Below are 23,694 nucleotides of genomic sequence, written 5' to 3'. Positions count from 1 at the left end.
GTTCAGAAGGTCTCTGGATGCGGCAGTGTGTTGTTGGCTCGTCGTTCGGCTATGTTCAGAAGGTCTCTGGATGCGGCAGTGTGTTGCTGGCTCGTTGTTCGGCTATGTTCGGAAGGTCTCTGGATACGGCAGTGTGTTGCTGGCTCGTTCGGCTGGTTGATCTTCCAAGTCCGCGTGGTGTAGTGGTGGCAGGTCAGGAGCTGGATGTTGACTGGTCTGCTGCTGTGTGTCGACGCTTGCTGCTGTGGGTCGACTGGCGTTGTTTGGGTTGTACCTCCTTTTATAGTGTTTCTGGAATCACCTGACCCATGGTGGTGGTTGTTGATGCGTAAGCGAGGAATGCGCTTTTGTCGATGGGGTGGACTTTTCTGGAACGATTGGCGCCGTTCCGCTCGATGTAGTTTAATGGCGGCGGCGTGTTTCGACCGTTTTGGTTCCGCTCGCCTGGTAGGGGCGTTCCGCTTGAGTTTAATATAATGGCTGCAGGTGTGCTTCGACTGGTTTTGTTCCGCTCGAGTGTGAGGGGTGGAACATTCTCGAAGGATTTGGCGATTGATTCCAAGAAGTGCACGGGTTGTTTACGTGTGCGAGTTCTGCGCGGAATGTGGTTTGTTGTTGTGGAATATTCTCGAATGTTTCGATGACGATGACGATGACGAGATTCCTACAGTTCCTTCTCATTTAATTTCTGTTCAAGGTGATCAATCTTGTTATGGATAGTTGCTGTCTCAAGGTTTGTCTTTTCTAGAGTATCTAACCTAGACTCTAGTTTATGTATCTTCTGTGTAAAATCATTTATTAAGGAATGGGCCATCTCCAAAGAGTTCTTCAAATCAGAAACATCAGATTTCAGGGATTTGATGTCATCCGACATTGATCTGAGAGGGGCTAAGTCCATCTTGATGCCTTGTATTTCAGCCAACAGAAGATCCATCGATACTGGGGTTGGGGAGCTCGACGCTGGGACGCTTCCAGGAGGGGTTGGAATAAGGCCCAACTTGCATGAAGCACACTTCCACTGGAGCCGACGATCCCCTCCGAGTCTATTGTAGCCCGCTTTGGTAGAACCAGAACAAGGGAAATCAAATTTCAGCTTACATCCACCACATAGAACACCTTCTAAGCCTTCAGAATTACAACGCGCACACTTAAACATTGTGATATTGTGATAAAGCCAATATTCGATAAATAAAATAGAATTTGTAATTAATAGTTAAGAAACACTGGAATGATTGATTATAAACGAGAGAGCACGTACGCTCATTAGCAAGTCCCGATGAATACTATTGTTTATTATGTTAAGTTTAATGGGGTTTAAGTGGTTTTTTTCTTTTCTTCTATTATTACTAAAGAGCGGACCCAGAGCGCGCTGTCCATTGTTCACATGTTGTCAATGCATTGTTAAAGGTTTGCCGAACCTTTTTTACAAAGCATTTACAATAATGGAACAATAGACGGCGCGCTTCCGGTCCTACCTCTAATTATTACATGGTATTCAGTTGGCAGCATTGGACTACCTGCAATCACATACTATTGTAACGTAGAAATTAGGGTTCGGTGATTACTAGTCAAATATGAACCGGTCACAGGACAACCGGTCGCTCTAGATCGGTCACACTAAAACTGGTCACACCCTAAAATCGGTCAACCAGTTTTCTCGTGACCAGTTTTAGTGCGACAGGTGATCACGTGTGACCAATCTAGAGCGACCGGTTGTCCTGTGACTGGTTCACATATGACTAGTAATCCGTTTACCGAGATTAGGTGGGTGACGCTCATGGACCGATAGTTTACGGGTTCGGTGATTACTAGTCAAATGTGAACCAGTCACAGGACAACCGGTCACTCTAGATCGGTCACACGTGATCACCCGTCACACTAAAACTGGTCACACCCAAAAATTAAAAATTGGTCGAATTTTTGGACCTGACCAGTCTTTTCGTGACCAATTTTCGGGTGTGACCAGTTTTCTCGTGACCAGTTTTAATGTGACCGATCTAAAGCGACCAATTGTTCTGTGACTGGTTCCCATGTGACTAGTAGTCCGTTTACCGGTTTACGAGCACTAATCACCTGATCTCTCGTTCGTGCCAAAATGACCTCGACGCATAGGTGGATCCAAGGGGGGTGCCATAGCCCCCCCCCCCCCTAGGAATGAATCTAATTTCATATATATTGTAAATTTTTCATATTTAAATATATATTATTTGTAACGGATTTATATTTTTATAAATATTAAGTTCCATTTATTTTAAACGTACATTGTTGCACGAGTTTTCTACCTACATGTAAGGGTCTAAAAATGAAAGTGACCGTTCGTGCTGTTATAGCAGCAAATCCCCAAATGACCCCCTCCTTGACCATTGTCTGGATCCGCCTATGCCTCGACGTATAGAGAAGTATGTTAAGACCAATAAGATCGCGCGACTCATCGACCAATAGGTTCTCGATTATGTATGTATCTGTATTGTGCCCGATGGGTATAAATATTGGGCGCTCTCGAACTGGAAAGTATTCCGAGCTGGAGAGCCGACGGGTGCCGACCTAATAAACCACTTCTACAACGCTGATGCGTCTTTCTCTCCGATTCTGGAAACCCCTCTTCACCTCCAAGAAACACTATAGTGGGAAAATGGATTTAGTCACATTGCGATCGCCCAAAAGACAATTTTTGCCATGAAAATCGCGAATACGGAATATTTGGCACTAGAGCTATCGTTAGTATGATAGTTTTAAGAGGTTTTAGTGACTTTTGGGCAAGATCTTTGTGACCAATAATCACCGAACTACTATAGTGTTCGCCAAGTGAGCTGTTTTCGGGGGTTCCGTGATAGTATTCCGCAAAAAGCGATCTCGCGCAAGTCGCTAAAATCGCGATCACAGAACATCTAGCACCCAAAAACCATCAATCCAAATCGAAATATTGTACTAACGAGAACCCGAGTGCCAGATGTTACGACATCGAGATTTTAGTGACTTGCACGACATTGCTTTTTGCGGAATAATCCGTTTACCGTTTACAATAAAAACTTGATTGGATCTGGGAAAAGTATTTCTTTTCTGTAATATTTCCTTGTTGAGCTAAAATCATCCCACCTGTATTTCGTTCACGTTACCTCCAATACGATAGTGTTGCGTAGATTTTTTTTACGGGTCTGGGTCACTGCATCGAAAGTGACTTGAACAAAAGTCGAAAGATCGAAAGTAACTTTCAATGCAGTGACGGCCACCGATAAATCACTGTATTTCGAAAGACTAAAGAACATGAAATTAATAATTAATTCATTGATACATGTATGAATTTAGACTTGTACATATTTTTTTAGATATTGTACATAAATCAAATTCAGATATTTGTGACAGCGGGTAGCATGATTTTTTCTAATTTGAGAAACCGTTTCAACACTGAAAATCAGATAAATTTGCAAACTCTGATAAGAAACGATCGACTTGGAGTCACAAATATCCAAGTCTAACCAGCAGTATTAAAGATTAGCAGGGGATCGAACCCAGTAATCTCTCGGTGCATAACATAAACGCAACCATCAAGCCATACAAGCTTTCAAAAATTGAATGAAAAATGCATTGAATAGTAATTTTAGTTTATAATCAACGCATACTTAACGAAATGAGATATATTAGTGAATTTGACTTCATTGGCTGTCGAGCGCCGCTCGCTCATAAGCAATTCAATTTGATCACTGATTGGACAGTGAGTACAGGTCATCCAATCTGCTCATTAAAACGATAATAAAACGACGAGTTAAATAAGAAAGAAAAATCAGCAAATAAAATGGTTAATAAACATATGTAGAAATCCATAACAACAATTTTTTTCACGTAACAGCCTTATCATGTTTTTGCAGTATATATTCTCGTGTGACATAAAATAAAATAACAACTGCGATTAAACTCTTTATAACTGTAATAAAAATGAACGATTTATTAACCTTCAAAATGTAAAACTCATGGTCGGTAATATAGCTATGTTGGCCATACTTGAAAAGGGTGACAGCGCGCCATCGAAAATCACATTTCTTCGTTTTCCTTCCGAGTGACATTCACCTGACATTTTCATCAGTATATATATACTTATATTAACATTCCATAGATCTATATGTAATTATTCAATGTGACTTTTGAATTGCAATCATTACTTTCCAGAACTATACCTACATCATGTCGAATTGTGTCAAATCTAAAAGTAGAGAATCTTTCGTCCGTCTCAAAAGTGAATCGCCCAAGTTTAAAGATGTGCTTCGTAAGGTATGAATGTGGAAATCCACACATGTAGAACTAGCTACATACATATTGAACTTTGATTACGACGGCCAATGGGTTATCAATGTATCGGTGTGTTTGTCGATTGAACTACGCATGTTTTGCTTTCAGAAATGTCAACAAAGATGGCGAGAAAACAGATGGAAATTCTTAGATGTGAATAGAAGTATTCCAGAAAACGAAGAAATACAAAACACCCTTACTAACATTATCAAAGAGGATTTGAAATCTATGCGCAGTTCGTCCTCGGGCGACTTGGCTCAGAATAGTACTGAATTAGATAGAAATTTACAAGAATTAGACGAAATCAAAAATGAACTATTAGATGATGAGTTGAAATGGTAATTTTTTATACTTGCTTCACTTTAACGTTTTGAATTTATTTTGATTGGATATACTTTCATCCTCAGGTTAATGAACGAGTACGATAAAATCCTAGATAATGAAGATAGGCTTGCAGATTTGTTGAACGAATTGGATCACGTTATTTGTCCCCTGTGCCAAAAAAACACTCTTGTCATAGAATGTAGTCAGTTTGCTTCTTTTGCAGTATGCACATGCGGAGTGAAAATACCAACAAATTTGCAGCTACCGCAAATTAAAGATAACATCACAAAATGTATAGGGATTCACGACTGCAATTGTGATCACAATCCTCAATTTGAAATTATAAACGAAGACGGTGAAAACCATCTGTATTTATTGTGTTATGTGTGTTCGAATTTTTCTATGCTTTTGTAATTTCGACTTTTCAGTACCTTTGTTGAATATTTTTCTGAAATTAATTCGATATTTCTTACCTATACATATATTGGATAATATGTATAATTTTTTTGAATTTTTTATTGTATGAAAATTGATTTAAAAAATTCATAATTTTGTATTTGATGTATGATTTTTTGTTTTATTGTGTTGTAATTTTTAATTTATTCTTTTCTAAAATATTTAAATTTTGTATCATAAGCGCTTTTTTATACAGTCGCTTAATTTTTTTACTGTATTTCCTATGACTTGTTAAATTTTTAATAGTGAAAGAAATTTAATGTATGTTTTTCAGTTTGATGTTTGTGAATAAACCATTTTAAGATTTTTTTATTTATTTATTTAAACATTTTTATAAAATCCATATCCAATTTCAATAATTAAATAATAAATAAATCAAATTCAATCACATGATAGTACATAGATGTTGAAAATTAAAACTAACAAAATACGTACAATGTTGATATTTTCGTCAAATTCGATGCATCAAAAAAAAAAAAACGGAAAGCTATCAAGAAACAAACAGCTATTCATAAAATAATTTAAAAAAAATGAAACGGATACAAGAAAATATATTTTCACGGTAACAAATTTAAACAATTTTCAATTCCGTCAACTTTACTAATAGTTACTTTTAACAGGTACACAAGACTATGACATGTTTTTTATGGAGAATTAATAAATTTTTGAAATCGTAGATAGTATTTAAGGTACACGAAATATAAAAATGGCATTTGTGCTATTGATTGTCCTTATACGAAACTTTCCGATGAAAATGATCATAGTTTTAGAAACTTATTCTTATTTTGTACTAAAAACAGTAATATATTTTTTTGCAAGTCAGTATGGCACCTTAAATCATTTCATAAATATGGATTTCCATTTAAGAATATTTTTTTACAATAACATAAATAAAGTATAAAGTTGTGGTACATCTAAACTAAAATAGTTGCAATAGTTTACGAAAAAACAATTAAAAAATTTGAATGAAAACAATCAACGGTATTAAAATCAACATTAAGTTTGTGAGATCTTTTTTACATCTAATTGCGCATCAATTGAGCAAACATCTGCACATTGACGTCGATGAAGCGCTAAAATCGTCATTAAACATTTCAATAGCGTATACAATATTTACAGATACGAGAAAATCTGAGTTCACAATTTTGATATTAACATAAAATAAAAATGCAACATATATCTAACAAATATACAATAATAGATTAGAACTATTTTTTAAATGTTTACATACATATACACTACACATCAATGATTACACACAGAAGAAAATAAGTACAACCTAACATAATATGAAAGAATTTATAATGTATTTTTTTGGTATATTCAATCTCAAATAAGATAATTACAGCACAAATTTATTTTATATATAAAATAAAGGCATTAGTTTAAATTTAAATTACACCTACCCATAGCTTATAAAATTCTTAAGTAGAAAAATATATATTCTGATACAAGTATTTTCATTTTTAATAAAAAAATATGTAAAATTTAATTTTGGTAGTAGTAAGTGTAAGATAATATATTGTGAGCTTCGACTGGAAATATGCCAATACATATATCCAGCTTCGATTATCTTATAAATGTGTATTCTAATATCACTTCCGACTTCAAGATGCAAGATTATATATATATAGAATGACTAGAGACACGTATTTTGGGCATTTTGCTATTAATGCTAAAATTCGGAATAGATGCTAAATTTGTAAAATATGCGAATAGATGTTAAAATAACAAACAAAAGTGAAATTTGCATAAAATTAATAGACAATTTAAAAGGGTCTTCCTATCCCTTTGCCCATTTATTATGTGAAGAAATTGAGGGGATAAAACAGAGCTTGCAGTTTACCATAGACGGTGTTTTTCCTGTCGAAACCAAGCGACTGCTTTTGTCTACTACTGTAAATAGTAGATTAAAGTGTGGATGCTGAAAGGTATTTTAGTAAATACAATATAATTGTTACCGATCGTCGCACAAATCTCAAAAAATAATCTGTAGAAATATGTTCTATGTTGAGTTTTAATAAATTTTAATTGGTATTATATTTTTATATTCAATGTTTTTTTTGATTGAAAAAATTGACAAAAACAGATGCCCAAAATACGTGTCTCTTTGAATGACGTACGTCGCAAAGAAACGCGAGCAGAAAATTAAAATCCTAATGTGCAAACATCGGCAGGGACAACCGGAAAATTGTATTACCCTAAAAACAGTAAACTAATTATAAACTATACCTCGACAAAATCAAGACACAAAAGTACTTCAATTTTAAGAGATAAAAATTTTCAGGCACAGCGGCGTAAAGTTTAGTGTGCTCGTGGCACGATCATTCTAAAAACAAGTAAAAATTCATCCACACTCACAATTTCACATAGTATCAGGTCACTTAACTTTTATAATTAGCCGATTTATATTATATATATATATTATTTATTTAATTATGCACATATTATGCATATATAAAATCACTACACCTAACTCCTTCCATTATATTATATTAACGTTCTTTAGGCTTTTTCTTGTTCACAGCAGCTAGGGCCTCGTCGGGTAATTTTCCAGGATTGGATAGAATATCGGTCGTGGTGCACAAGTTACGCAACGAAGTTAAAACGGCTGAAAAATAAATAAAAAGACAAGTTAAGAGTTACATCTATACATGTTGTACGCAATAATATCAATATAATTATGCATATATGTATGTATATTACCAGGTCTTAATTCCACTAGTGAACAATGTTGCTCTGCCCACAACAACGTAGAGCGTTTCAGCTCTTCGGTACTGGCTTGCGATACGCAATTATTAAACGAACCCAATAATGGTTCAATTAATAGACTAAACTGTACGGGAAATGTTAAAGAAAATAAAAAAAAAAACACTTGATAACAAAAACGAACAAAAATAAACAAAAAATCAATGTATAAAAGGATACGATCCAAAATTTCCAATTTTCATTAGTCCTCTGGCAAACATAATCATCAAACATTTCTTTTAATTTTCCAGAACGTTGTCGAGAAACAGGCGCTCCGGTTGCTGGTAATAATGATTGGCAATTACTAGAAAAAAAAAAGTATAACCGTTAAATAAGATCCTGAATTTAATATTATAAAATAAAAAAAATATATTTATCATGGATTTTATATTTCTATGGATGTTTACTAAGTGGTTTATATTACAAATACCGAGCGAAGCCCGGTTAAATCATTAGTATATTATATGATTAAGCCTGCTTCGTTGACCCATAAAGCGGGTTTAATAATATAATATACAAATAAAGAAAACTACATAGATATTAGGCATTTAAAGTTTACTCCATGTGTTTTTCGGAACTGATTAACCGTTTGCCCGCAGCCGTCTTCTATGGAAGCTTTGGGCGACAAGTCTGTAGCGCGGCTGTCTTCCATAGAATTTCTGAACTTTGCACGGAATTTTGAGGCTTATATGCGCCTATTTCAACTGTTTTAAGGTTCAAAATTGGTTGAATATATTACTGAGAGTTGAATGCCATCTATTCAATTTGCTTAAAATGAATATATACCAGTCAAAATTAGTTTATCGTGGAACATAATATATCTAAATATGGAACATAATATAATAAAATAATACTTTATGTATTAATTAACATATCTGGTTACTTGAGTAAATATTAAAATCTGCATTTAAGGTCGAAAACTCGATTGCCAAATTCGCGAAACACAGGGCTTTTCCGCTATATTTATTGCCGCAGGCAAAGGGTTAAATCAAAAACAAGCTGTGTAGTATCACAACTACACGTACCTTATAGAATTATCAAGAAATTCGATTTTTTTTCTAAACCCCTCTATTTCCTCCTTGATTTGATTTTGTTCAGTTTGCAACTGTTTAATATGCTCCACACCCTTCTGCAGCATTGCAGCTTTGCTGACCTTCAAAAAAAAAAAAAAATTTATTATACCTATACAATCTATGTATACATATTTAATAATAATTTATGTATGTAAAAAATAAAATGAAAAACCTTTGCACTGGGATTTTGAGCTAGTTGAGGTATGAGTGACTGCAACAAATCAAAACCATTCTTTATGTTATAGCGACGTTTTTGTTCGGCGTGAATGTGTCCGGCACGTCTGTGATCTCTTCCACCTTCCATCGGAGACGAAGGCGATGGCGGAGAAGTTGCACTCGTGGGCGAGTGTGAACCGAGACCGATAAGCTGAAAAGACCGATAGTAAATATAAACAAATGCACAGGTTAGCGGTTGCGTTAATGCTAACCACCGAGAGGTTGCCGGGTTCGATCCCGTCGGTTGACCTTGATAGAAAAGAATTTATTCCGATAACGATATTATCTGTAGTGCTGCTGGTCAGATTTGGATATTTGTCAAAGTATAAAATAAATTTAACATTTTTCGTGGATACACAGGTATAATACATACTTGAGGCGAAGACGGAGCGATTTTCGGTGTTAAAAGTGCGCTGGTAGGAGCCGGAACTATGGCGACTGGCTGAATTTGCTGATTTACCAAAGTGGAACTTTCAGACGTCAAAGACTGCATGCTGCCTGATGTATACATCTCTTGTGCTGAAAATAACAAAGTAAGAGAGTTGATGATTCGATTTTTGGCATATGCATTGTCGAATCTTGTACCATGAATTGACTGCATAATACATGTATATGTTACGGTTGAAATGTATCTTCCAATTGTAATATATTTTGACTAGTTGGATTATATACTATCTAACCTGATACCAATACCGATATTTTCAGTTGTAATATATTCTGACTAGTCTGAAGATATTCCGTCTAACCCACGTTAGTTGATTCATATGGCGAATTACATTCCAACTGGACAAAATATATTACAACTGAAAATACAGTTCGACTATAAGTTAGATTTTCGTGAAAACATCAATCGACTAGTAAATTGAGTTGAAAAGTCACATTTTTGTTTCGAACACATTCTTAGAGTTATCGTAATGCGGTACTCGTTGTCTTTATTCATAATATCCAGAAAATATTAACGCATTATTGAATCCTAAAGCATTCGTAAAAACATCAGAACTGTGAAAACTCAACTGTTACATTACAACTGGCGCACATTGTTGAAAGTGTATTTGCGCTTGTAGAGATATAATTTATTAGTTGAATTGTATTTGAATACGAATGGCCTAAAGCGCCATATATAAAACAAGTAACATTTTACATTTTGAATTGAGAAGATGAGCAAGAAGTACGCTGGCAGGATTCAGCGACGGTTCACTGGCTGCAGTGTTTAACGGAGCGCGGCGAGGAGGAGCAGGAGAACAAGATCCGCTGCGAGGTCGACGAGGTCGTGATATCCGAGTCGTACCCAAGACTGTTGCCAGCGTAGCTCCGATCGGAAGACTGTTCGAACGGAAATTCTCCACTTTAGCGACATGCTGTTGGCTATTGTTTTTACTCGTCGAAATCTGAAATCGTACATACAAAACATCACTAATCATTTCAAAATTACAAATACGATGAAATATTCACTATGCATACTTGAGGAAGGGCAATTATAGCCGAGTTGTTGATCTGCGGAGGCGGAGAAGGCATTTTGAATCTCGCAAGAGCTTGATTACCCGCAGACGAACCACTCCCGGATAAACTCTGGTCGGTTTGTCCTCCGATGTTGCTCAAGAAGATTCCCGCAGTGAGACTCACGTTTTGCGGTATGTTATTGTTAGAAGACGTTATTAAATTTTGTTCGTGAATGTGATCGCTGTAACATTTTTCAGCTAAATTCTGCGATGAGTTGTGTAGCGCCGATTGAGGATTGTATTGATTGAACGATGTGGAACTGGGAGGAGTCAACGGGCTGGGTCTTTGACGGGAGACGCGTTCCCGTATGCAGCCACCGCTGCCTGAGACACGTCTCGACATGCCGGAATTAAAAGACGTATCTAGACGGCTTTGATGAGGTCCTGAAAGGCGACACATGTTAATAAAAATCAAAAAATAATTACAATATATATTTCTTTTACATATAAAATTCGTCACCTTGCATATGATTATAATTCCGTTCATGGAAACCAGCAACCGGTATCTGATGGTATATTTTTTGTGGTGCACCGTATTGATGAGATGGCTTGGACATGTCTTGATTGTTCGGTATTATAGATTGGTGCGTCATCATTTGGTTGGTGACGTTTTGCAAACTGGGATTCATGATGTTGTACGACTGGACCATCATGGATTGAGAGTGACTCGGCGTAATAACGGTAGGTGATAAATCGATCCGAGAGTTTGAATTCGATTGGATGTAGTCGTGATTTTGATTTTGTCTCGAAATAATGATTGCATTATGCGCCGATTGTTGACTTTCCAAACTGTGCGGAATCGATTGCAGTCCCGGTATAATAGGATCTTGTGATACTAATTGGTTGTTAGGCGATTGAAGTATGTTCGTGTGGTTATTCGAATGGTGTTGCGACTGTTGGGAGAGGTTTAAATGCTGCATAGGCATCGACGTGATGGGATACGACGTGTTGTTTAGCGAATGTTGGAGACTGGAATCCATTATTGTTTGTGAAAATGGGTTTCTGTATACTGAATCATCCGTTGGCACACTCTCTTCCGGGACCGGAGGAAGTTTCACGGTGAATAAATCTAAAAAAATTGACAAAAAGAAACGAATAAATAATAAAATAAACGGATTACGTTTCCAGAAATTGAACTTGGTTATAATGAGACGAATTTTCCGAAAACTCACATACATACATACATAGCTTCTAAACCTTTCTATCAATTGAATTGAAAATTGGAATACTGCTTCTTGACAGTTGTCTTTAAGCGTATGAATAATCAAATCAGTGTTTCCCAAATTGTAATGATTGCTGTATTCAATTTTGTATAAAATTTATATACATTTCAATATATTTTCACATAGTAAAATATGTCTATCAATCTGTGTTATTCACTTGAATGATAGATTTAATTTGAGAAATACATATGTAGGCTATGCGAGAAAAGACCAATGAATTTCGATATCTGATGATCTGAAATCTTTTCTGAATATTATTATTTTGGAATATTACCGATAAATTCATGGGAAAAAAGTAAAGTTTTAAACCATATAAATACACATACATATATGTTTTAAAATTTATTTATCGATATTTTGGATAAAGATATGTTATGATATCTATGAATGTAAGTTTGAAACTTTCTTTTGTACGAAGTTTTGAGAATTTAAAAACAGGTCTACCTCACGGCACCGAGAATGAAAAGGTCGAAAAAACAAATATCGGAAGGCAAAGATCGAAAATCGAAAGATCTTAAGTCGAAAGATCAAAAAAAAAAGGGTGCATGGTAAACGGTACTATGTATATATATCAGTGGCATGCGGTGAAATTATCTCTCTTTTTGTCATACAGCCTCGTTTAATGTGCGCGCGCAGGATACGGGAGAAAAAGTCTGTTCCTCTTGTTCCTGTTGTATCCTGCTCGCACAAATTAAGTGAGGATGTACGACGGGGGGAGAGAGACTTTTACCACACGCCACTGATATATATACTAACCATTTTTCATATGTAAGCATGGTAAACGAAAATTTTCGACTATTTTACGGTCACCCTTTAAAAACATATGTATGTAGATGCTGTGTTGACAGCCTTCGAATGGCGTTTTATTTACGGCCCAAAGTGAGTTAACTATCAGTACTGATTTAAATCTACTTCCAATTTAAATAGTGTTAATAAGCTCGTTTAATATGAATGCAAGTAATACTAAAAATAATATTTATTTAAAATGAACAATCTTTTTACACAATAGCACGATATTTTAAGATTTTACTTTAAGGGAATTCAGAATTCATCCAATGCACAACATACATATTCTATTGACAAATCGATTTAATCTATCTTCGGAGATAGAAATCTTGTTGAAACCTGTTCTTTTGCTGGTAATGCGGTTTTGAAATAACTGATATTTCTAGAATAGGACTTTTCAATTAGAACGTTTGCATATTTATTTCAGGAAATTTGTATGGTATATCCAAAAACCGAGCGCATTAAAACAATATAGGAAAACCAATTGAATTTTGGTTAGTTCTTTGTTAACAGCCGAGATCTCGATACAACCAGTTTTATACTAAGCAAGTCCGACTATAACAAACCTTGAAGAGGTTCTAATGTATCCATAAAGTCTTCCAGATTTGGCTGTAAAGGTCCAAGACTGGGCTGAATGAAATCCGCTAAGCTGGCACCTCTAGCTGAAATATAAAAATTCTGAAATTGTATTATAAGGTTTAATTTCGATACAAGTAACAATCTAATTTAACTTTTTTTATGTAAATTGTTTCATATTATGTACTTTAATCCAACTGTATTTGTCTATGTATTCACAAAATCAACGATACAAACCTATTTCACGCGTATCCGGAAATGCAAACGGCTGATTATTAGTAATAGTCGAAAAGAGAGTATCACTCATGAAGGATATGTAATCCTCGTCCACCAACATATGAGTGCTGTCACCCTGAGATTGCCAATCAAAAATATCCACATCGGCTATCTGAAAATTTCAAAAATCAGATTATGAAATGAAACAATATGTATATACAATGAAACAATAAAAATTTAAAATTGGGTATAAGAACTCACAACATCGGACACGTCTTTGGCGCTCCAGCCAAGAGCCATGTTCCTGTAGTACATTCGCCATTTTTTATACTCTGCAATAACTGCCTCAGCTCGCCTCTTCCAATATTTTCCTTCGAGTAGTGTAGTCTGTGACAAATTAAAGTAAATAGTATTATACCTATACTAGTGAATAGCCCGATGAAATATCATCGCATGGGTATAAAATTATTATATACCCGTATAAAACTAAAAAAAAATCCGGAACCGTTATTTTCGTAGACTCTCATAGATAGTTTTCAATTCTTTATTTGTAATAATTTTCAATTCTTAAAGTTAACGTTAACGAAATGTAATATTTTCCGATTATACAAACGGTCATTGACCTTGTAACGTTGAATATTATTATTACACATAACAAATTACGTGCATATACATATGATGTGTATTTACAACACGTATTCTGGGCGAGGATATGGCGTGCGACGTGAGCTCATGAGGACATTGCGTTTGGATCGGAGGGTCCGAGGTTCGATTCCCGGCGCCCGCGGTGAATGAAATCAATTTTTTCCTCGAATATCGTCAAAATATAAATAATTTTAATTTAATTGAAAATAAATATATAAAAAAATGGTTCAAAACCTCGCTAAATGAAATTATTAAAATTACGTATTTTTATATGGCGAGAAGGAATATTTCAATTAATGTTTAAAAAAAAAAGGCGAAATGAAGAATTGGATTTGGCGTGATGTCCGTGACTATTAGCTCAATTTAGACCTATATTCAGGCTATTGGGGTGATCGGTTCGAGTCGCGACAAAGTCGTCTCGTCGAAAAATGAATTTATCGATTCATTCATTATGTTCGGCGAGAGTTAGGACACACACACACACACACCCACACAGATTACCGTCTTTATATATATGATTATAATAGTGTTTTACCCGGCTTTGCTCGGTATTTGTAATATAAACCGCTTAAACATGGTCAATCTAATAGTAAATTTATTTGTTAGTAAAATGTTATAATATTCATTTGTTTTTTTATTAAATTGAACGTCACGGACTCTACGAACCAAACAAACATACATACACACATACAAAGTCTCTTTCGAAATTATATATTAGATGTATGTTCGATAATATCTAATTGAAAGTTTTGTCATGGACTAAAGCTACGATTTCAGTCAGTTTCGAATATGTATTTGGTTTCATAACTAATAGCTGGCGTTAATGCGTTAATGCTAGTTTCCGGGTTTAAGCCATGGGTTGACCTCGATTGTACATAGATAATTTATTCAGAGTTTTTCTGCAGTGCTGTTGGTAAGATTTGAATATTTGTGACTCCAAGTCGACCGTTTCCTATCACATTTTGCCAATTTATCTGATTTCATTGTTGACACCAGAGCAATTTAATAATAATAGAATTGGCTTTAGACGTCAGTGTTGTAAGATTGCGGTATGGCTATCGCCATACTTTATTAGTTTCCACCACAGTTGTGTTTGGGGTACATTGTGCAACTTTTTTTGTTGTAATTGTAAGTATTTTAATAGGAAAATGAAGCAAATTTCGGAAAATAAGATAAGATTAGGTTATTTAAATTCATTTAAAATCAATATTAACAAGTGGTAGTAGATAGTGATATTATGTATAAATAATTCTGACATACATATGTATGTAAAATTGAACGTAGTTCTGCAAAATGGATCCAACCCATATGGGTAATATACATACATATATTCGACAATTGAATTCCAAACATGTGGTTGCGTTAATACTAGCGGCCGAGAGGTGACCGGGTTCAAGCCATGGGTTGACTTCAAATGAAGAGAATTTATTCAGAGTATTTCTTCAGTGCTGCAGATTAGACCTGGATATTTGTGACTCTAAGTCAATCGTTTCCTATCAGAGTTTTCCCATTTATCTGATTTCAAGGTTGAAACGTTTCATCAAATCGCCAAAACTATCCTACCTACTCAGAGAGATGTTATAACTAGTCACCGGAGCCTGAGGGGGCCGTGTATTGTTCAAAGGTTGTAAATGCATTGTTAAATGTTTACCGAACAATGGATAGCACTGTGACTATCCTACCTCTAGTTATAACAATAGAAGGGCCCTTACGAATAAATAAATTGTGTCAATATTACGCGGTACATCTTCATAACGGAATACAATCAATTTATTTATAAAACTGCATCCCATGTTGTTTACTGTGTGTTTTTTAATGCATTGCGCAATTTTTAACGATGCACTTGCCCATCTTGCGAGTAATATAAACAAACAGAATATTTTATCGGACATATGTACGTCGAGCATCAAGCATTAAATACGACTGACGCCAAAATTATTTGAAAAGGTCTGTGGACATTCCTCACTTGACAACAATATGACGCCCAAAGCCACTTCTATTATTATAACATTTCTCTGTGTCTCTATTGTATTATATGTGCTGATGTTTTCCAATTCCTGTCATGGCACATGTGATCTACATATGTACATACATATGTATACACTAAAAAAAAAATGATGTCTATCTACTATTAAACCCAAACCGAAGCTTTCCTAATCTCAACAACAACATCAATTCAAAAGTTTTAAAATCTTATCAACGCTATTTATCACGTACAACTAAATTTACATCCCGGTGGTGGGATATATGGAAAGAAAAAAGGTTACAAAGTACTGCAATAAAGCATAACGCATAAATACACACGCGGCATATAGACGAGATAGCTGACATATCTTAAGAAAGTCTAGCCAATTCGGCCGAACGTTCAACCTGTACAAAACATGATAAAGACCCACGAGACGACCACGTGCCCGCAGATAAACATTGCAAAAATAAATGTTTTTTGCGCACAAGAGCATCACAGACATATTGGAATCAAGATATAGTGTATCGAAAGTATACAATATACATAGTTTACACCCCATATATCGAAGCATTAAAACTACTACTATCACAGACGGGCAGTTTCTATTGCGACAATACAAATTTCGTACAATTCAGCGGTAATAAAGATCGGATCAGGTGTCGACTATTGTTTGTATGTCTGATTGCCGCCATAAAATTATTCGAGTATAGATTGCAACAATAAATCTATTTTCATACATTTTATTTATTAAATTTATATATAGTACTTATGCACAGGGCCGACGAGGGGGGGGGGGGGGAAGTGTATGTAAATTGCCCGGGCTCGGCTTTCGAAGGAGGCCCGGGGCCCCCACAAATAATATGTACATTTTTAGCAAAAGTATAAAAGCATTATTTGTCGTTTATATTCTTTGGGTTTTTTGGACACTAAGCAAAATGCCATAACTGTTTTCGAGTAACGGATTTTACTTACTTATGGCTAGAGACCCGTATTTTGGGCATCTATTCTTGTCAATTTTAGCATTTTCATTTTGTATTTTAGCGTTTTAGGGCATTAAAAATGTTCAATTTTAGCATCTATTTTTATGAAGAGCTAAATTTTAAATAATAAAAAATTTCGATGAATTTTAATAAAATTTATATACATACATATATACAATTTGAACTGTTTTGTGCGATTCTAGTTTTAAGACGTCTGTTGAGTGCGAATCTAGTTTTAAGACGCTTTTTTGAGCAGCCTTTTGGATACACAGCTCCAACTGTCTTCTTTTGTTTACAGTAGTAGACAAAACACCGTCTATGGTAAACTGCAAGCTCTGTTTTATCCCCTCAATTTCTTCACATAATAAATTGTCAAAGGGATAGGAAGACCCTTTTAAATTGTCTTTTAATTTTATAAATTTTATGCAAATTTCACTTTTGTTTGTTATTTTAGCATCTATACGCATATTTTACGAATTTAGCATCAATTAAGCATTAATAGCAAAATGCCCAAAATACGTGTCTCTACTTATGGCATAATCAAATTTAGGGAAAGATGTATCTATAGTACTTTACTATATTCACTTCATATATGTACATTATGAATGTGCATATGTATATCAATTGCATTCACATTTGAATAAATGCTCTGGAATAACTGTACAATTGATATCACTTAGCACTGCAGTGGTATATTCATGCAAACTACATATGATGTGTATGTAGGTATCTAAATACATTACAATATTGTGAAGAATTTTATATGGACATATATGCCGGTACAGTACATACCAGTACATAGATTAAACTTGAGTAGATAACAATGTTGATAAATCTTCATAGACATCTCACGTTTACTTGTCGTAAAGGGATTATGTGGAGATGCAGTATGTCAAATGGTTGCTGAAAGACTTTTTATAGACTATGCACTAACAAACAGCTTCAATTATGTTTTTAGTCTTCTACATTATTTGGGTACTTTGTTTGTGTCATTAAACCACATTGCGAGTTTGAACAAGTGATCGATACAAAATCAAAAATTCTAACCTTACATCTATATATAGTATTTTAGGTATAAGAACAGTATATTTTATCATTGTTTTGACTTAGTTCTGCAAAAAGGATCCTGCCGGCATGGGTAAATAGTAATCATATTGAAATAGTAGGTAGGATGGTTTTGCCAATTTTATGAGGAACCGTTTCAACCAAAGAAATGTAATGATAATAGAAATGGCTTTGGTTGTAGTATTGCGGTATGACTATCGCCATACTTAATTAGTTTCTGCCACAGTCATGTTTGGTGTTCGACGTATGTCAGATAAACATTTGTTCATATTACTCGCAAGATGAGGAAGTGTATCGTTAAAAGTTGCACAATGTACACCAAACACGACTGTGGTGGACATTAATTAAGTATGGCGATAGCCATACCGCAATCTTACAACACTATGACGTCTAAAGCCACTTATATTATTATTAAAAATCTCTGGTTTCAACAATGAAATCTGATAAATTGGGAAACTCTGATAGGAAACGATCGACTTGGGAGTCACAAATATCCAAAACTGACCGGCTGCACTGCAGAAATTCTCTTAATTTGAGGTTAACCCTGGGCTTGAACCCCGGAACCTCTCGTTAGCATGCTAGGAATGTACTTACATAAATAGTCGAATATATATTACCCATACATGTAGGTTGCATCCTTTTTGCAGAACTACGTCCAATTTTACATACACGTGTCAGAATTATTTATAGATAATATCACTATCTACTACCACTTGTTAATATTTACTTTAAATGAATTAAAATAGCCTAATCTAATCTTATTTACCGAAATTCATTTCATTTTCTTATAAAAATACTTACAATTACAACAAAAAAAAAAATGCCACAGCGCGGGACTAATCAATTTTTATTACTAGTTTAACCCACTAAATTTGAATATGATAATGATTCTTGATTGTTCGCTTTCGTTTATGAGTGTTTAAAAAAATGCATAATTTTCAGTTTTTTGACTTTTGCTTTCTTGAACTGAAAATCTAACCTAGTATTGCTATGCTCAAAGTGAGTACTGAAATCGATAATCGGATGTTTTTTCTATTGATTGTAATTTATTGCTTAAAAATACTCATAATTAATTATCTAGCGAATTTTTAAAGTAAAAAACATATACATACATATATTTTTTACGGGTCTACGTGACGAGACAGAATGTTAAATGACAGAAAACGCAAATATCGGAAGGCAAAGATCGAAAATCGAAAGATCTTAAGTCGAAAGATCAAAAAAAAATGGTGCATGGTAAACGGTACATACTCACTTAATTTGCGCGAGCAGGATACAACAGGAACAAGAGGAACAGGCTTTTCCTCCCGTATTCTGCGCGCACACATTAATACGGGAGAAAAAGCCTGTTCCTCTTGTTCCTGTTGTATCCTGCTCGCGCAAATTAAGTGAGTATGTACCTTTTACCATGCACCATTTTTTTTTGATCTTTCGATTTTCGATCTTTGCCTTCCGATATTTGCATTTTCTGTCATTTAACATTCTGTCTCGTCACGGAGACCGATTTTTTACACATTTTTTGCCATACGTTATACGTTATTTGGACAATTTTTCATTTCACCACGTTTATAAGGATTGGTTTCCTATCTTAAATTTATTTATTTATCTAAGCGTTACAATTCGAGATGTACATATGTATGTGATTTTAAAATGTATCAATTATAATATTGTTACGTACGCCGCGGATTGAGCGAATTGCACTTAGACCAACGGATATCTGTTATCGGATTAAGTGCATGCACTTACTTCCAAGGATTATATCTGGACTCTAAGTGCATTTAGGCTAAACAATGACCGTTATTAGTTATTTCTCAGAATCGGTACGGGGAGACCCAATGTCGTGGAAATACATATCCGAATACGTGACTATACAACAGGTAAACAGAGTACGCGTCCTGAGAGATCTACCCTTTATAAGGCGGAACGTAGGCGATATCATGTCATTCTGGACTGAGCACTGCCAGTGCGTGTATCTCCTTAATCATCAATAAATGCTGTGAAACGACTGTTGGCCTTTTACTTGGATCCTCCACCCACCCCTACGCAACAATATTGATTTTTTTATACATTCATTTTTCATTTCAAATTGACATTGAAAAGAAAAACGATCAATTTGAAATGAAAAAGGGTCAATTTGGTATTAAAAACCTATATATTTCATCACCACTGTATGTATGTATACTCTATGAAAAAAAATCTGACACAAATTAAAATAAAAAAATCGAGAACACACTAGAGATAACCGTAGAATGATTTTAAATTGCTATATTTATACCATTTTTGAACACTACATACATATGCACATTTATTTGCTCGATTATAAGTATGTCATAATATACATATAAAAGATTATATTAAAAAAAAACACAAAATAATTTTATAATTACCTCTGGTTTGGTATGCGTGTCGACGTCCAGGGGTGAGGCAAACTGGCACACCAGGGTGTTTTGTTTCATAATAACTGCAACAAAAGCAAAAGTTTGGGTCCAAACACCACCGTCACAACATCACCTCCATCAGCACGGCACAGCCCCCGCATCCGACCACCTCAACTGCACCTTTCGTCATCCCGTCGACGAACCCTCAGAGCTTAACCTTAGTCTTGCGACCCCAAGAAGTGCGGGGCGCCCCTGAATGAATCTGCATATTTCCGGCACGTTCGGCGAATCGCCCGAGAACTCCGTTAACGAAATCCCGAATGTCCCCGGCATGAATCGGACACAAAATTACCACCCGCCCGATCTAGGACTATACTTCGATACGCGGATAACGAACAGCAATAGATATGATGTACGAATCAGTTCTTATTTATTTATATTTCCGATCCGCGGCTTATTTATAATACACAAACACAACGTGCGGCGCACTCGTTCACATTATACGCGATGAATCGGAAGATGTTTGAAGAACTCAACGGTCGATATTAATTCGGAAATAGTCGATCGTGGAACACTATGTGTGTGTGTGATGAGTCCGAAACCCTGACGGAGTGTGGACGAGAGTACAAAGTCGCACTTATTTTATACTTTATATATCGGGAGAGATTAGGGTATGCGGAAAATTTAAAGAGACGTGTGTATATTGACTGACAATAAAGATATTATGATGGGCTTTATCACGGATCTTTATGATTTTATAGTTGTCGGATGCGGGGCTTTTTGGAGGGGATAGACGTGCACGATTGGGTCATGTGTCTGATAAAGTGTCCGACTGAACGAGATATATGATTGATGTGTGACATTTTTTAGAATTTAAAATATGCATGTACGTAATTGTGTTATATTTCAACTGACTTTATCGAATACAGTACCCAGTAATAATTTGAGCCACTTTTGCTAGTATGAACATTTAAGAACCTTTTTTTTAAATCCGCCATTGACAAAAGACCAAATCGTTTAATAATTTGTTTTGAAAATTGGGTCGAGTGAGTAGAAAAAAAAAAGTTCCATTCTTAAACATTCATACTAGCGAAAGTGGCTCAATTGAGCAACTATTCAATTCACTACATGCACTCGATTTACCAAGATGGTGATAAAAAAAATCGATTTCCAAATTTATTCAAATACATATTTAACTATAGATAACTTAACAGGATACAATTATCAGGTCTGTTCAGGACCGGCTCCCATTTTTATTTTTTTGATTATAAATTGAAAAAATAAATAATTTGGTTTTCTTTGAACTTATAAAACATTCTATAGTCAACTTAATTTTTCTACTCAAAGTAACAATACTGATTTAAAAATATTACAATTTACGAGGAACGCAGGAAGTTGACTCAAATATCAACGACTCACGAATAAAACAACATTGCTCCGTATCATCGCGCTCCGTAATGTATGTAATGTAAGCCGATTTTGAACTACACTCGGCCAAAGCTTGTCTGAAAGTGCGCTGGTATATAGTATGAGTAGAAGTAGTCTTTTCCGTGCACTGCTGTGCTGGGCTGTTGCCGTAAAATGCTGGATAGTATGAATAAAATCGTACCCACTTTAACTATGTGAAACACGCTGGCATTTTTCCTTTTTGGAATTTTTCTAATTTATTATTGTTTTATTTTACATCATATACCAGGAAAGCCTAACAGGTAAACCCCAATGCGCCTACCTAGCCGATTACAAACATTGCAGCATTTTTTATTACATAAATCGCTAACGCTGACGTGAAAAACACGAAATTAACTATTAATTAATTAATCCATAGAGACCTATGGATTTAGACTTGTACAGGTAGGATGGTTTTTGCCAATTGGATGGAGGAACCGTTTCAACAATGAAATCAGATAAGTTGGCAAACTCACAACATTAGGAAACGATCGACTTGGAGTCACAAATACCCAAGTCTGACCAGCAGCATTAAAGATTAGCACGGGATCGATCCCAGTAATCTCTCGGTGCTTAACATAAACGGAACCATCGAGCCATACTGCTGACTTGGCTTGAATCGAGAGATATAATAAGAGCCTATAATGCAAATTTTATAAGATATAGTGTCAAAAAGAAAAATTTATAGGCGTTTAAACAATTAAAATCTGACAAAGTGAGAGAGAGGGTGGCGAAAAGGGAAATAAATGCTACTAGACGTCAAGATGGTCAAAATTGTAGCATTTTTTAAACTTGTCTTTTATGATTATTCTTCACCATCCGGACGAGCGTGAAACGGCGCGTTCCTGAGACCCTGCGACCGTTTGACATAATTGGTTTCGAGGATTATCTCCAGGCTTAAGTGCATTCGGCTAACAACGGAGACTCCCGAATGGACACACATAAGTGGTCGGCACGGCTTCCCATTAGAGTTCTCAGAACTGACAGCGCGAAAGCGTGGGACTGCATGCCTTGGACCGTGGGACTGCATATCCGTGTACGTGCCTAAGCAATGGGGAAGTAAATAGACGTCAAAGATGCAGTAAGCGACCTGCCCTTTATAAGCAGGTACTTGGGCCATATGAAGGCACTCTGGACGGAGCACTGGCAGTGCGTGGATCTCCTTAATCACCCAATAAATGCTGTGAAGCGACTTTGACCTTTTCTTTGGATCCTCCACCCACCCCTACGCAACAATATATTTTTGACCAAAACTCGCAAAATGACAAAGTTTTAAAACGATCGGAAGAATGTAGGATACCAAACCCAAAATATTGTCAGACGAAAGAGCCAAGTGAGGTATAGAAGAGGCTTGTGATAATAATGATTAAGATGACGATAAAACCTTTCACCAACTCGACATTATCGGTTTTTCAATTCACCCTAGACAACATTAAAACTGTAGCGTATGCTAAAAGGAGCCGCCGTTATAATTGGTTTCGAGGATTATCTCCAGACTTAAGTGCAAGTCGGCTAAACAATGAGAAACCCCTAAATGCACTTAGCGGCGATAGCGGCACTCGGTCACATTCCCGTGGAGTTCTTAGAAGTGACAACGCCAAAGCGCGGTACTGCACATCCGAGTACGTGACTAAACAATGGGGAAGTAATCGGACGTCGAAGATGCCCTGAGCGACCTGTCCGTTATAAGGAGGTACTTAGGCGATATCAAGACGGAGCACTGGCAGTGCGTGTATCTCCTCAATCATCAATAAATGCTGTGAAACGACTTTGGCCTTTTACTTGGATCCTCCACCCACCCCTACGCAACAAT

The 23,694-nt window shown here is 35.6% G+C and overlaps 2 protein-coding genes across 3 annotated transcripts in view; one reads left to right on the top strand and one right to left on the bottom strand.

Moving 5' to 3' along the window:
• Window positions 1–3,784: 3,784 nt before the first annotated feature.
• On the top strand, window positions 3,785–5,531 carry Ripalpha (RPA-interacting protein alpha). Of its 2 annotated transcripts, XM_077443210.1 has the most exons (4): window positions 3,785–4,080; window positions 4,165–4,266; window positions 4,393–4,622; window positions 4,692–5,531. In XM_077443210.1, exons 2-4 carry the CDS (start codon window positions 4,180–4,182, stop codon window positions 5,020–5,022), a joined length of 648 nt encoding a protein of 215 aa, XP_077299336.1. In that variant the 5' UTR covers window positions 3,785–4,080; window positions 4,165–4,179; the 3' UTR covers window positions 5,023–5,531. The 2 variants fall into 2 exon arrangements, with proteins under 2 accessions (XP_077299336.1, XP_077299344.1); XM_077443218.1 differs by lacking the exon at window positions 3,785–4,080 and having other exon boundaries at window positions 4,146–4,266; window positions 4,692–5,525.
• A 411-nt stretch (window positions 5,532–5,942) lies between these two features.
• Window positions 5,943–23,694, bottom strand: part of Mondo (MLX interacting protein mondo) — a 29,243-nt gene continuing 11,491 nt past the window's right edge. The window contains exons 3-15 of the mRNA XM_077443196.1: window positions 20,445–20,518; window positions 13,663–13,788; window positions 13,423–13,573; window positions 13,176–13,271; window positions 11,061–11,669; window positions 10,563–10,984; window positions 10,243–10,489; window positions 9,475–9,620; window positions 9,058–9,252; window positions 8,838–8,965; window positions 7,993–8,116; window positions 7,771–7,900; window positions 5,943–7,675 (exon numbers count right to left, since the gene is read on the bottom strand). Of these exons, the coding sequence (XP_077299322.1) occupies window positions 7,560–7,675; window positions 7,771–7,900; window positions 7,993–8,116; window positions 8,838–8,965; window positions 9,058–9,252; window positions 9,475–9,620; window positions 10,243–10,489; window positions 10,563–10,984; window positions 11,061–11,669; window positions 13,176–13,271; window positions 13,423–13,573; window positions 13,663–13,788; window positions 20,445–20,518 (2,564 nt within the window). The 3' untranslated portion in view covers window positions 5,943–7,559. The remainder of the gene's footprint in view (window positions 7,676–7,770; window positions 7,901–7,992; window positions 8,117–8,837; window positions 8,966–9,057; window positions 9,253–9,474; window positions 9,621–10,242; window positions 10,490–10,562; window positions 10,985–11,060; window positions 11,670–13,175; window positions 13,272–13,422; window positions 13,574–13,662; window positions 13,789–20,444; window positions 20,519–23,694) is intronic.

This window comes from Arctopsyche grandis, chromosome 1 (genome assembly GCF_051622035.1).
Source record: "Arctopsyche grandis isolate Sample6627 chromosome 1, ASM5162203v2, whole genome shotgun sequence".
Classification (NCBI taxonomy): Eukaryota; Metazoa; Arthropoda; class Insecta; order Trichoptera; family Hydropsychidae; genus Arctopsyche; species Arctopsyche grandis.
Note: the sequence above shows the minus strand (reverse complement) of the source record. Positions and strands in the feature narration are given on the sequence as shown.